Source organism: Miniopterus natalensis, chromosome 2 (genome assembly GCF_054644295.1).
Source record: "Miniopterus natalensis isolate mMinNat1 chromosome 2, mMinNat1.hap1, whole genome shotgun sequence".
In the NCBI taxonomy this organism is placed as follows: Eukaryota; Metazoa; Chordata; class Mammalia; order Chiroptera; family Miniopteridae; genus Miniopterus; species Miniopterus natalensis.
Window position 1 is genome coordinate 21,778,519 of NC_142082.1, and position 14,633 is coordinate 21,793,151.

Here is a 14,633-nt window from a genome sequence, read left to right on the forward strand (position 1 = left end):
CAGGAGACAAAGAGAGTCCCAAGCAAGAAGAATCCACAGAGGCCCACACCCAGACACATCATAATTAAAATGCCAAGAATTCAAGGCAAAGAGAGAATCTTAAAGGCAGCAAGAGAAAAGCAATGTGTTACCTACAAAGGAACCCCTATAAGGCTGTCAGCTGACTTCTCATCAGAAACTCTACAGGCCAGAAGGGAATGGCATGAAGTATTCAAGGTAATGCAAAACAAAGATCTCAAACCAAGACTACTCTATTCAGCAAGATTATCATTCAAGATAGATGGTGAAATAAAGAGATTTCCAGACAAAAAAAAAAAAAAGACCAAAGGAGTTTATCACCACCAAACCAGTATTGCAGGAAATGTTAAAGGAACTGCTATAATTAGAAGTAGAAATACAGAGAAAGAGAAACATAGGTATAAAGAATTAAAATGGCAATAGATAAGTATCTATAAATAATAACTTTAAATGGAAATTGATTAAACGTCTCAATAAAAAGATATAGGGTGGCTGAATGGATAAGAAAACATGACCCAAATATATGCTGTCTACAAGAGACCCATCTCAGAACAAAAGGCTCACACAGGATGAGAGTGAAGAGATGGAAAAAAATTTTCCATGCAAATGGAAATGAATGAAAAGCTGGGGTAGCTCTACTCATATCAGACAAAATAGACTTCAAAATGAAGACCACAACGAGAGACAAGAAAGGTCATTACATAATACTAAAGGGATCAATCCAACAAAAGGATATAACCCTGGTAAACATATATGCATCCAACATAGGAGCACCTAAATTTATAAAAAAACTTCTAGAGGACTTTAAGGGAGCAATCAATAGCAATACACTCATACTAGGGGACTTTAACACCCCGCTGACTTCACTGGATAGGTCTTCCAGACAAAAAATCAACAAGGAATCAGTAAACCTAAATGACACACTAGTTCAGATGGATTTAACTGACATTTACAGAACATTCCACCCCAAAGCTGCAGAATATACATTCTTCTCAAGAGCACATGGGACATTCTCAAAGATAGACCACATGTTAGGACACAAAATAAGTCTCTACAAGTTTAAGAAGATTGAAATCATATAAAGCACCTTTTTGGACCACAATGGCATAAAATTAGAAATCAACTACAATAAAAACACTAAAAAACATACATTTTAATTATTGTTACAATATTGAATAATGTGAAAATGAAATTTAGCGGAGCATTCTATTCATAACAGTTTCAAAAATAGAACGTTTAGGAATGTATTTAATAAAATCAATGCAACATTTAACACTGAAAACTAATAAGCTTGGCTGAAAAAATTAAAAAGATTGTAGTAAATTGAGTCATTCCATATTTATCCATTGAAAACTCAAAATTGTTAAGATGACAATTCATTACACACATACACACACACACACACACGAACACACACACACACACAAAACACCAATGCATTTAGAGCTGATGAAATCTAAGGAGTATGATCTAAGAATTTACCAGTACTAATTCCCAGTTTTGATACTGTACTACTGATAAGCATAAGATGTTACCAGTTTGGGAAACCAGGTGAAGGGTACAGGAGGCCTCTGTATTCTCTCTTTATTATTTTTGCAAGTTCTGGTGAATCTACCATTAGTTCAGAATAAAAACGATACAAAGGTAAAACTCAGTGGAAGGAAGATTAAACTATTTCAAATATAATGGAAAACAATTTGAACAGACTCATCACACTGGAAGATACCACATTGATAAGAAAACTTAGAAAATGCTCAAAATAACTTTTAATTAGATGAATGCAAATTAAAACAAAAATAACTTACAACTGGAATGACTAAAATAAAACAGACTGACAATACCAAGTAGTAGCACATGGTGGAGAAACAAGAAATCAGGTTTTGCTAGTGTGAATATAAAATTGCATAGCCACTTTGGAAAACAATGTGTTAGTTTCTTTTAAAAGGTTCATATGAACTTATAATTCATCAATTATAATTTTATGTATCTATCTACCCAACACAAATGAAACTGTATCTCACCATCAAGACCTGACCCTCCTTGAAGGTTTATAGCAGCTTTATTCATAATACCTCTAAATAATGTACCACATAATTGCCCATAAATAAGTGAATGGGTAAACTATTGTGCTGTGTTGTATATATCATTTTCAGTGATATTTAGAATTATTATTCAACAATAAAAAATAAAATGCTAACATGAGATTAATCTGTTTGAATCTCAAAAATTATCTTGGGTATATCAAGTATGACACAAAAAATGGAAACTATGAGTCCACTTACATAAAATTTTTGGACATACTATATTCATCTATCATCGTTGACATGAGAACACAGGCAGAGATTGGAGAGAACATGCTCATATGATAAAAATATTAATCAAGTTGTACACCTAAACTACATTCAATTGTTAGCTTATGTAAATCAAAAAAAATAAATTCAAGAAAACTGAAGACAAAAGACTCAAAGGAGTTTATATATACTCTATCTTTAGGATGCTATATTTATATCTGGGCTTTAAATAAAACTCTATAAGGGTAAAACAGTAGTGTTTTTAGGTATTTAAAATGAAAATTAAATTATGTAAAAAAATCATATGAAGTAAGAAGAGAAATTATTATTAATCCCATTTCACATACAAGTAACTGGCATTCAAAAGGGTAGTTTTCTTTTGCAAGACATATGGATAAGGAGTTGCAGTAAAGAATCTATAGCTATATACATGTTAGGTAGGAAACTATTTTATCTGATGAAAAGCAAGAGCAATAAACTGTTTAAATGCATTACTTATGTTTTTCTAAACTCCTAAATATTTGCGAGCATAAATTTAACACCTGTTTATCTTTTAATTGAATAATTTTAAAAGTAAGAACTCAAGGGTCAAAGTCACATTAATAAATGAAGTAAACAAATTATATACTGTGGTTATCACTATGTATATTATTTAAGGTATATGCAGTATTTTAACAAAATGTATATCTTCAAAATTATGTCTGATGGATTATTGTGGGCATCTGCTTATATAATGTGATACTATAAAATTTTTATTTAGCTCATTAATTCGTTTTGGGATCATAAAGGCTACCACACATCCATTGCTACAGCAGAGGATTCAACAAATTTTCGTGCACCAAAAGGGCAGGAGAGACTAACCCAGTCCAACTATATACTCTATAACATAGGACTCAGTATAAAATCTTAACAATGTTGAAAACGTAGATATGTTAGAGCAATTTTTTTGGGGGGGGGAGAGCAATTTTCTGATTTTTTCTGCCTTTGGGCAAAAGAGGGAAATGAAAAAGAGAAAAAGCAGCCTCTGACATTCAGGTGAAGGTCTGATATTAACAGCAAGGCCTTGAAGTTGATACAAGCTGAGTTGCGCCCATTGCTAGACCATGGTGTTTACCAGTTGAACACAAGCAATTATAAGAACATCAACTCTAGGTAAATCCATTCAGTGACCAGGCTGGATCAAGAAAAACACAAGCCCACACCATAAATCATGTCTGAACATAGGAAGACAAGAAATAAACATTGTCCAAGCAACAAAATTACCAAACAATCCTCTCATCCAGCTAATATGAGTGACTGTTTTATTACCAATTACATCTTAGTCTTCCTTCTTCATATATGATTTATTAAGATATCTGATCACAGAATTGCCTTCACTTCCTGAAAACATCCAATTCAGAGCAATGATCCACTTCCTGAAAACCTACTGAAAATCACTTAACACAAGCTCAAATCCTCTAAGTATCTATAACCCTGGAGGCTAAAATGTCTCACAGTTTCCCACAGTGTAGTCTCACTGACTGCAAGATGTAGGAAACCCAACTTGTTCAACTGAAGGTACATTTCTTGTGGTTTTTGGCTGGAAGGCATTAACACAGAACTTGACCTAGAAATCATTTACACAATTAAGAAGTGGGTTGAAGTGGATTCCAGTTAGAGTAGAATTCTGATTTAACATGAGTGGATGCGCGCCCCTGCACACACACACACAACACATACACTGAAGGCTTTGGAATGTAAACAGAAACAGAAGAATTATATGATAATTTAGCCTTAGGAATGGAAACTGCATATGAGACATTTTGGATTGTAGTTAGGATTTGAAGCGGTGATGTCTGGCTGTAGAGTAAATATTCTTAAACACAGTGCTTTACTACATCCTGGATAGTGAAAATTCACGCCTTTTCATTTTATCACTATAAGAATGGTCATCCTTTATAAAATTAAAGTGACAGCATGCAAAATAAAAATAATCAGTCCTTCTAACCAATGGATAATTAATGAGTCTATGTGTAAATTAAACAGTCCATGGGAAGGGACAAGGGGTAATTTGGATGTATGAGGGAAAAAAAGCACAGATATTCTGTATGTCAAACATTTCTAATTTGATTAAATATAGCCTTACTTCATGACCAGGTGATATTTTTATTACATATAAACTTATGTTGTGGTATTTTCAAATTTAAGGCAACAAATAGAGTTTCTCAGGTAGATTTTGTAAAGCATACTTGGGTTCACACTTTTTGTATCCTGAAGCATTTGAACCACAGTTGCCCGATTCATCAGTCATAGAATTAAGGTATTGATAACACTCTGTAGTACCCGGCAGTGTACCTGGAAAAAAAAGTGTGGTTAGTCGTACTGAAGTTATATTAATTTTAAATAACTAACAAATACATTTAACATTTTAAAATAGTTTAACATATATTGCACAGAATAAGATTATAATATAAATTAAAAATAAAAGCTAGGTTTCAGATCACACAAAACCACTTCGATTAAATATTTAGAAGTTAAAAGCATTCTTTTACTATTGATATACCTTAGATATAAACATGGTACTCAGTTTATTTTTTAATTTTTAGTAAGTCTAGAAATACACATCTATAAGTATATAAGAAACTTTTAAAAAGTTGGCTTATTGGTCAATAATCTGTGTTTGCATCAATGTATTTCTAGTCAAGTCAGTCAACTAATATCTTCATAATTTCCTCAGACCAGAAAATCTTGAAGCCACAATTGATTCATCTTCACATTCACTATCCAATTCATACACACAATGTGTTTAATTCTCATAAAATACAACCTACTTACAAAGGCAGTTTACTTATAATCCTCCATCATCAGTTCTACTCTAGTTGAAGGATTAAGTCAAAACCCTTTGAAAGGAAGATTTAACCACTGTATTGTGATGGTGAAAAAAAATGACACACCAAAAGAGGAGCCCCAGTAGACACATCAGGATCTCAGTTGAAACTCCTAGAGGCAGTAGTGAACAGAAAATAAGCAGTTGATTTTGTCGAGAGGTCATTTGAAAACCTGGTATGGGTGGGAAGTCAAAAGTGTAAGCTTAGCAAGAGAAGTGGGCTATTGCTGGTGGATATAAAATAAGACAAAGTTGGAGATCTTTCATAACTATAGTGACAAAAATAGAGACTCAAGAGGCACTAACATACAGTTTAGTCCCCCCTCAAGGTTTGTTCTTGTTTCTAAACATGTAAAAAGCAGGAGGTTAAAATACAAAGAGATGACTTCCATAAAACAATGCAATGTTTTTCTGCACTTTCTGTGCTCTGGCAGCAAGGAGAGAAGTGTTGGTAAATATACCAAGTCTCAGGCGAAAACCCTGGAGAGTTATTCCCTGGAAACAAGAGTGTACTCCATGTGGACTGAGCCTTATCTAAACCCTAACCTTAACAATATCAGTTTCTGATTTAATTAAAGTGTGTACTCTCTCATTTCACATACCTAACAGAAGTAAAAGACACATGATAGTAATATCTATACAAGAGAAGCATTTAGACAGAAGGCAGGGCTCCTCAAAGTAAAAAATGAAAGACAAAGACAGTGAAAAACATTTTAACTAGAAATATGTCTTTATCTAAAAGACCATTCAAGAAAGAATATAAAATAAAAACATCTATATTTTAAAAATAATTGAGTAAGAGAACCATGGTACATATATATTAAACGCACATCTAAAGGCTTACTGTAATCCTTTAGAGACCTCAGAGGGTGGGTGCACTCTTCCCAGCTTCAAAGTACCAGTATCTTCCAAAGGGATGTTTTACACAGGCCTGGTGCCATGATTTTTAGGTTGGGTGCTCTAGTTTTTGTGGCTGCTGCCCAGGGGATGCCCTTAAATCATCTAGCTCTGGTGGCAACAGGGGCTTTCATTCCTGGGTGCTATGGGATGGTAACAGAGAGAAAGTTCTTGGCTGGCTACCACCCCCAGGGCACTGAAGGACACCATACCAAAGCACATGCTCAATATCTCTGTGAAAGAGAGACCTCTTTGCTGGAACTGGAGCTTTGGCTTGAGGTAAAGGCATACGGTTTGGCATACATCTAGGGGCCTACTGATGTTCTCTGAGGGAGTGGAGGATGGTGTACATCATCTTTGAGCTCTCCCTCTGCTTTGTCTCAGCTTTCCGGTATCTCCCAGAAAAAAGATTTTACCCTCAGAATTGCATAAGTTAATTCCTTAATTTTGATAGGTAGATAGATGATAGTTATACATATGTATACACATACACATACACATACACATACACATACACATACACATATACATATACATATACATATACATATACATATACATATACATAAAAAATTATACTTCCTACAGATTACGTTTCTCTGGTAGAATCTTGGGTAATACAGTTGGTAGGACAAACAGGCCTATGATGTTTCATTTTGGAAATTGTCTTATCTCTCCTCAGTGCCATGGTAGCCAAAGCCAACAGCTTTATAGCTAATGAAATGGCGTGACCTATTCTGAGCTTTTGTAAAAGCATCCTACCCAGGGCACATACTTGATTTTTTCCAACTTTTCAATAATGGATAGAACAAACAGGAAATCAGCAAGAAAATACAAAATTAGGACAACACTACAAGTAAAGTAGACATAACGGCTATCTACAGAACACTATCCAACAGCAGCAGAATACCTATTCTTCTCCATGCATTTGAATATTTTCCAAGATAGACCATATGTGAGGTCAAGAAAATCTAAGTAAACTAAAAAGGATTGGAATCATACAAATTATGTTCTCTGAATACAATGAAATTGAATTTAAAAGTCAATAATAGAAGTACATAAGAAAAATACAATAATGTGGAAATTAAAGAACACACCTCCTAAATAACAAAAGCATAAAAAGAAACTCTCATGGGAAATTAGAAAATACTTTGAGATGAATGGAAATAAAAACATGGCATACAAAAATTTGTAAGAAACATTGAAAACAGTATTTAGAAATTTATAAGTGTAAATATTTTAATTAGAAAAGAATGATTTAAAATCAGTAATCTAGCATTCCCTCATAAGATATTGAAAGAAAAGAATTCTAAAGATAAAGCAAACAGAAGGAAAGAAATAATAAAGATTATAGCAGAAATAATAAAACAGAGAATAGAGAGTATCAATAAAACAAAATTTGTTTCTTTGAAAAGATCAACATTGGTAAATTTTAATTATTAACCAGAAAATTTCCCACAAAAAGACATCTGAGTTCAAATGTGTTCACTGGTCAATTCCACTAAATTTTCAAACAACTAATACAGTGCATCACAAACTCTTCCAAAAAATATGAGTAGGAAATACTTCCTGAATCATTCAATGATACATGATACTAAAAAAACCCAAAGACATTTCAAGAAAGAAAAATTTGAGATTATCCCTCACAAATGTAGACATAAAAATCCTAAAGAAATCTATAGACTAATAACCCTTATGAATATTAATTTTTAAAAACCAACAAAATACGAATAAACTGGATTCTAGAGCATATTAAGAACACTATTACCAAGTAGGATTTATTTCTGAAATGCAAGGATGTTTCAAAATACAAAAATAAATCAATGTCATATACCAAAATAGCAGAATGAAAGGGAGAAAAACCCTACCACATAATCATGTTAAATGAAGCATAAAAAGCACTTGACAAAATTCTACATTGTTTAACGATAAAAACACTCAATAGAAGTAGAAGAAATACAATAAAGGCCATCAATAAAAAGCACAGTGTTGAAATAATATTTAGTGATGAATGACTGAAAGCTTTTCCTCTTTAGGAACAAGACAAAGATATCAGCTTTCATTTTTTTTATTCAACACACTATTGGAAGTCTTAGTTGTTAGAGCAATAGGCACCTAAAGAAACAATATACATTTAAATTACAATAAAAGGAGTAAAATTATCTGCATTCATAGTCACCATAATCTTATATATATTAAAAAGCCTAAAGTTACACACACACACACACACACACACACAGAGCCATTAGAATTAATAACTTCAGCTAAATTTTAGAATACAAAATCAACACATAAAAATCAGTTGCACTTCTATATATTAGAAATGAAATATCCTAAAAGGAAATTAAGTAAATAATTCCAATTTCCATAATATCAAAAAGAAAAATTTATATTAAAATTGATTAAAGAGCTGAAAAACTTGTGTAGTAAACCCCACAAAATGTTGCGAAAGGAAATTAAAGAAGGCAAAGAAATGGAAGACATCCCTTTATTACGGGTTGAAAGCTGGGAGAAGGGCGATGGGGGTTGTGGAGGAGGGTATGCAGGGAATAAATGATGAATGCAAGAGGATTGACTTGGGGTGGTGAACACACAATACAGTGTACAGATGATGTGTTGTGGAATTGTGCACTTGAAACACATATAATTTTGTTAGCTAGTGTCACCCCAAAATTTTAATAAAACAAAAAAAGAATAAATATTAAGATGACAATCTTACCCAAAGTTATCTATAGCATCAATGCAAAACTTATCAAAATTTTAACAATGTGTTTTGCAGAAATGGAAAATCCATCCTAAAATTCATATGAAATCTCAAGGGTCCTCAAATACTACAAAACAGAGATAGAACTTAGAGGTCTCACATGTCCTGATTTCAAAACTTACTGCAAAAGCTCTAGTATTCAAAACAATGTGACACTGACATGAAGACAGATATATAGACCAATGGAATAAAATTCAGATTCTGGAAATAAAACATTGCTTCTATGGCCCAATAATTTCTGAGAAGGGTGCCAAAATCATTTAATGGGAAAGGACAATCTTTTAACTACTGGTATTAAGAAAATTGGATATCCATGTGCCCAAAGAATGAAGCTGACCCTTACTTTATATGACATACAACAGTAACTCGATAAGGATTAGATACCTAAAATTAAGAGTTAAATTATAAAACTCTTAGAATAAAATATAGAGGAAAAGCTTTTTGACACTGGATTTGGCATTCACTTATTGAATACAATGCCAAAAGCACAGGCAAGAGATGAAAATATAGATCAAAATTTTAACAAACTGGAAGATGGCAGCAGAATAAGTTAAAGCAATATACACCTGCTCCCACTTATTCCCGGCACCAATCCTGAGATACAGCTAAAACAGAGCAATTAACCTGAATTAACAACAGAAAGACACCTGAACAGGAGTATTATATCCAAGGATTGAAAAATAGAAGCTACACAGAGACTGGCAAGAGGGGTGGAGGCAACGAAAGGGCTGGTCCCTGCACCCAGGGCCAATGGCTTTAGCTGAAGAAATAATGCAGCTGCAAAAACTCCCCCAAAGGAAAGTGGGGGTCTCAATCCCATGCCAAGACCCCCCAACCCAGGACACCAAGACCTGAAAGGAGAGCCTGCATAACATTTGACAGCAAAAAATAAGCGGGGAATTGGCCCACTGGGAAGGGCAGGAAGCCTACCTGAATCCAGGATGTACTCCATAAAAGCCATCGCATAGAGACTCACTCTTAGACACTCACCTGGGGCTCTGGTGGAGGGAAGGAGACTCAGGGTGTATGGGAAAAGATTAGGGTGGCATAGCACTGGAGATCTGGAAGGCAAGCTTCTGAGATTCCAGTCCCAAGCCACCATCCTCAGATGCCATTTCCCAGGGTCCAGTACTTCTATTCTTATAGCACCAGCTGGAGAGAGTGCACTAACCCTGTCCTCCAAATATTGGCACACCACCCTGCCACACTTGAGTATGGCATAAAAAACTGTAGGCAGTACCCAAAAGGGAAATGAACAGTGCTTTTTCCTCTGGAGAAACTACAGACAGCCTTAGACAAACACTGAACTGAGTGGCTGGGGAATAAGAGTCAATCTCCTCCCCACCACACACACACAGGGTAGGTGGGCGCAACCCCAAAAGAAGGTGCTCTGGGCAAGGCCTCAGGCTATAGGCAGCTGTGGAATAAGGGGGAGGCATGCACTTGCAAGCCTCCCTTCAGGATCTTTGGCTGGGCACCACTAAGCTAGAAAGCCAGCAGCTAACTAACCTGCTAAGGTCCTGAGCCACCCCCAACAAGAGGCAGTCTGGATTTGCATTTCCAAAGCATAGATTTGCATTCCAAAACCAGCCTGCACCAGGAGCCAAGCACAGATCTAGAGCTGGAACAAAGTGCAAGTGAGAATTGGATCTTTGGAACCCCTGCCCTCAAAGACCTTCACTACGGCATCTGGCAGTGAATTACAGGGATAGAAGCAGGTGACAAGCCCTCTACTCCCCCACCAGAGCCAGAGCAACCCCAAGCAGAGGGGGCAGTCTTGTGCTATCACTCCAAACCCCCATCTGCACCATCCTGTAGGGGCAGGCTCACAGGGAAAACAGGTCACAAATCAGAACTGTGAAATCTGGTTTGATGCACTAGGAGCCTCCCTTCAAGAGCTCTGATGAGGTGTCATTGAGCTGTAGGGGAAATGACTAGCTCCCTTCTTGAGGGCTGAGGACCTACACCACTTCCAATGAGGGACCACCTGAATTTTCAATCCCAAAACCTGTCCGTACCACGAGCCAAGTGCAGACTAAAATGGGGGGAAAATTGCTGGTCAGAACTGGGACACCTGGAGCCACCCACTTGGAGGTCTACATCAAAGCCTCTAGCAGTGAGCTGCAAAGAGAGGGGGGGACAATGTCTCTCCCATCCCTCACAAGAGCAGGTGCTACCCCAAGCAGAGGGGGTAGCATTGATCTATTAATCTAAGCCCGACCTACACTGTCCTGCAGGTGCAGCCTCACAGGGTAATGGGGTCACAAATTAGAACTGTGAAATCTTGTGCATCCCCCTAAGAGTTTCCCTTCCAAAACCCTGGCATGGAGCTTAAAGGAAAGTACCTACCTCCCCTCTTGAGGGCTAAGGACCCTCACCACCTCAATCAAAGAGTGGACTAGATTAGCATCACCAGATTCTGCTGGCAACACCCTGCTAATCTCATATCCACTGGGGTAAGGGAGTGTAAAGCAGAGCTTGGACATTGGATGTGACTCAGCTGGAGCACTCTAACAAGGCCTCTGGCAGAGCACTGCAGAGACAGAAGGAAGTGAGCAGCTCACTCTCTCTGCTCCCAAGGGAAGGTGACACCCCAAGTGGAGGGGGACAGCCTTGTTCTCCCCCTCCAGGCTCTGCCTGTACATACCTGCTGGGGAAGCCACAAAAGGGAAAGAGGACATATCCCAGAGCCAGGGCATCTGGTGTGAACACCTTGGAGCCTCCTCAAAGGGTGTCTGAAGGGGCATCGCTGAGTTAGAAAGCAAAAAGCTAGCTAACCTCTTGAGGGGTGAGATCCTGTGTCACCCCATTCAAAGGGAGGATTGGATTTGCATTCTCATCTCCAGCTGGCTCCATCCTGCTAAGCTCAATCCTGTGGGGTGAAAGTTGATCCTACCCATGAATGGGCCAAAAACAATCAGCTCCCAATCACAAAAGGAGAGTCCACATAACCCACACAAGGGACATCATGCGAGCATTCAGTTCAAGAGTTCAAGGAGACTTTAACACCATGTCAAATAAGAAACTTACTACATAAGGCCACCCCATAAAGACGGGTGTCATTGTAGCTCTCTCTTACACATAGGAACAAAAGCAAAATGAGAGCTAAAATAGGGCAACAATGAAACAACACTCAAATGAAAAAAAAGGAAAAATCTCCAGAAAAAAAAACTAAATGAAAGGGAAGCATTCAATTTATCAGACACAGAGTTCAAAAAAATGGTTATAAGGATGCTCAAACAACTTAGTGAGAACTACAAAGTACTCAATGACAACTACATCAATGTGAGGAAGGAAATAGAAACTCTAAATAAAAACTGGTTGGAAATAAATACCATATCTGACATCAAGAACACACTGGAAGGGATTAAAAGTAGGCTGGAAAAAGCGGAGGATAGAATCAGTGATTTGGAAGACAAGGTAGAAAAAAGCACCTAAAGAGAGCAACAAAAAGAAAAAAGAATTAAGAACAGGGATAGTTTAAGGGAACTCTAGGACAACATGAAACAAAACAACATACTCATGATAGGGGTAACAGAAGGAGAAGAAAGTTAGGAAGGGCTAGAGAAACTGTTTCAAGAAATAATCACAGAAAACTTCCTTAGCCTGGTGAAAGAAAAAGATGCACAAGTTCAGGAAGCACAGAGAGTTCCAGTCAAGATGAACCCAAAGAGACCCACACCAAAACACATCAAAATTAAAATGGTAAATGTTAAGGACAAAGAGAGAATATTAAGGGCTGAAAGAGAGAGACAATCAGTGACCTACAAGGGCATCCCCATAATGTTGTCAGAGGATTTCTCAACAGCAACACTTCAGGTCAGAAGGGATTGGCATGAAATTCTCGAAGTAATGAAAAGGAAGAACTTGCAACCAAGACTGCTCTATCCAGCAAGACTATCATTCAAAATTGATGGTGAAATAAAAGCTTCCCAGACAAAAGAAGGCTAAAGGAATTCAGTGCCACCAAATAACAACTGCAAGGAATGCTAAAGGGACTGCTTTAAGAAGAAATATAGACAGTAAGGCACATAGGCATAAAGGGAGGAAATGGTGTTAAACAAGTTCATATCAATGATAACCTTAAATGTAAATGGATTAAGTGCTTCAATCAGGACTTAAGGTAGCTGAATGGATAATAAAACATGACCCAAATATATGCTGTCTACAAGAGACCCACCTCAGAACAAAAGACTCAGACAGACTGAAAGTGAAGGGGTAGAAAAAATATTCCATGCAAATGGAAATGAAACAAAAAGCTGGGTAGCAGTACTTATGTCTGACAAAATAGACTTCAAAATAAAAACCATAACAAGAGACAAAGAAGGTCACTGCATAATACTAAAGAGATCCATCTAACAGGAGGATATAACCCTTAAAAACATATATACACACAATATAGGAGTACCTAAATATATATTAAAAATTCTGATGGAATTTAAGGGTGAGATTGACAGCAACACAATCATAGTATGGGGCTTTAAACACCGCACTTTTATCATTTCATAGATCATCCAGACAAAAAAATCAGTAAGGAAACAGAGACCTTAAATGACACACTGGAGCCAATGGACTTAATTGACATATAGAAAACATTCCATCCCACAGCAACAGAATATACATTTTTCTCAAGTGCACATGGGACATTCTCAAAGATAGACCACACGTTAGGACACAAAACAAGACTCTACAAGTTCAAGAATGTTGAAATAATATCAAGCATCTTCTTCGACCACAATGGCATGAAACTAGAAACCAACCACTATGAAAACACTAAAAAATATTCAAACACATGAAGGCTAAATAGCATGTTAATGAATGGTTTACCAATGAGGTCAAGGAAAAAATAAAAAATCTTCTGGAATAAATTGAAAATAAACAGACAAGAACCCAAAATGTATGGGACACAGAAAAAGCAGTCCTGAGAGAAAAGTTTGTAGCATTACAGGCCTACCTCATGAAACAAGAAAAAGCTCTAATAAACCATCTAACACAACAACTAAAAGAAAGAGAAGAGCAAGAAAAGCCTTGAGGAAGTAGAAGTTAGGAAATAATAAAGGTCAGAGAAGAAACTGACATAGAGACTAAAGAAACAATACAAAGATCAGTGAAACCAAGAGCTGGTTCTTTGAAAAGTTAAGTAAGATTGATGAACCTTTACCTAGACTCATCAAGAAACAAAGAGAGAGGACCCAAATAAACAAAATCAGAAATGAAAGAGGTGAAATATCAACTGAACCAACAGAAATAAAAAGGATTGTAAGAAAATACTATGAACAAATATGTGCCAGCAAGCTAGAAAACCTGGATGAAATGGACAAATTCCTAGAAAAATACAACCTTCCAAAACTCAATCAGGAAGAGTCATAAAACCTGAATAAGCCAATAAGTGCTGATGAAGTTGATGCAGTAATCAAAGGGCTCCTAGCACACAAAAGCCCTGGACCAGATGGCTTCACAGAGGAGTTTTGCCAAACATTCAAAGTAGAATTAACACCTACCCTCCTCAAACTATTTCAAGCAATCCAAGAGGAAGGAACACTTCCAAATCCTTTTTACGAGGCCAGCATTAGCCTATTTCAAAACCAGATACAGACACTACAAAGAAAGAGAATTATAGGCCAATATCCCTGGTGAATATAGATGCTAAAGTCCTCAACAAAATACCACAAACCGAATCCAGCAATACCTTAGAACAATCATACGCCATGACCAAGAGGGATTTATTCCAGGGATTCAAGGCCGTTATAATATCCGCAAATCAATAAATGTGACATATCACATAAACAAAATGGAC

At 36.5% G+C, this 14,633-nt stretch overlaps 1 protein-coding gene across 1 annotated transcript in view; it reads right to left on the reverse strand.

Annotated features, from left to right (window-relative positions):
* Positions 1-14,633, reverse strand: part of LOC107523939 (disintegrin and metalloproteinase domain-containing protein 2) — a 102,093-nt gene that overhangs the window by 20,705 nt on the left and 66,755 nt on the right. Inside the window, exon 13 of the mRNA XM_016195638.2 lies at positions 4,538-4,643. Coding sequence (XP_016051124.2) covers positions 4,538-4,643 — 106 coding nt within the window. The remainder of the gene's footprint in view (positions 1-4,537; positions 4,644-14,633) is intronic.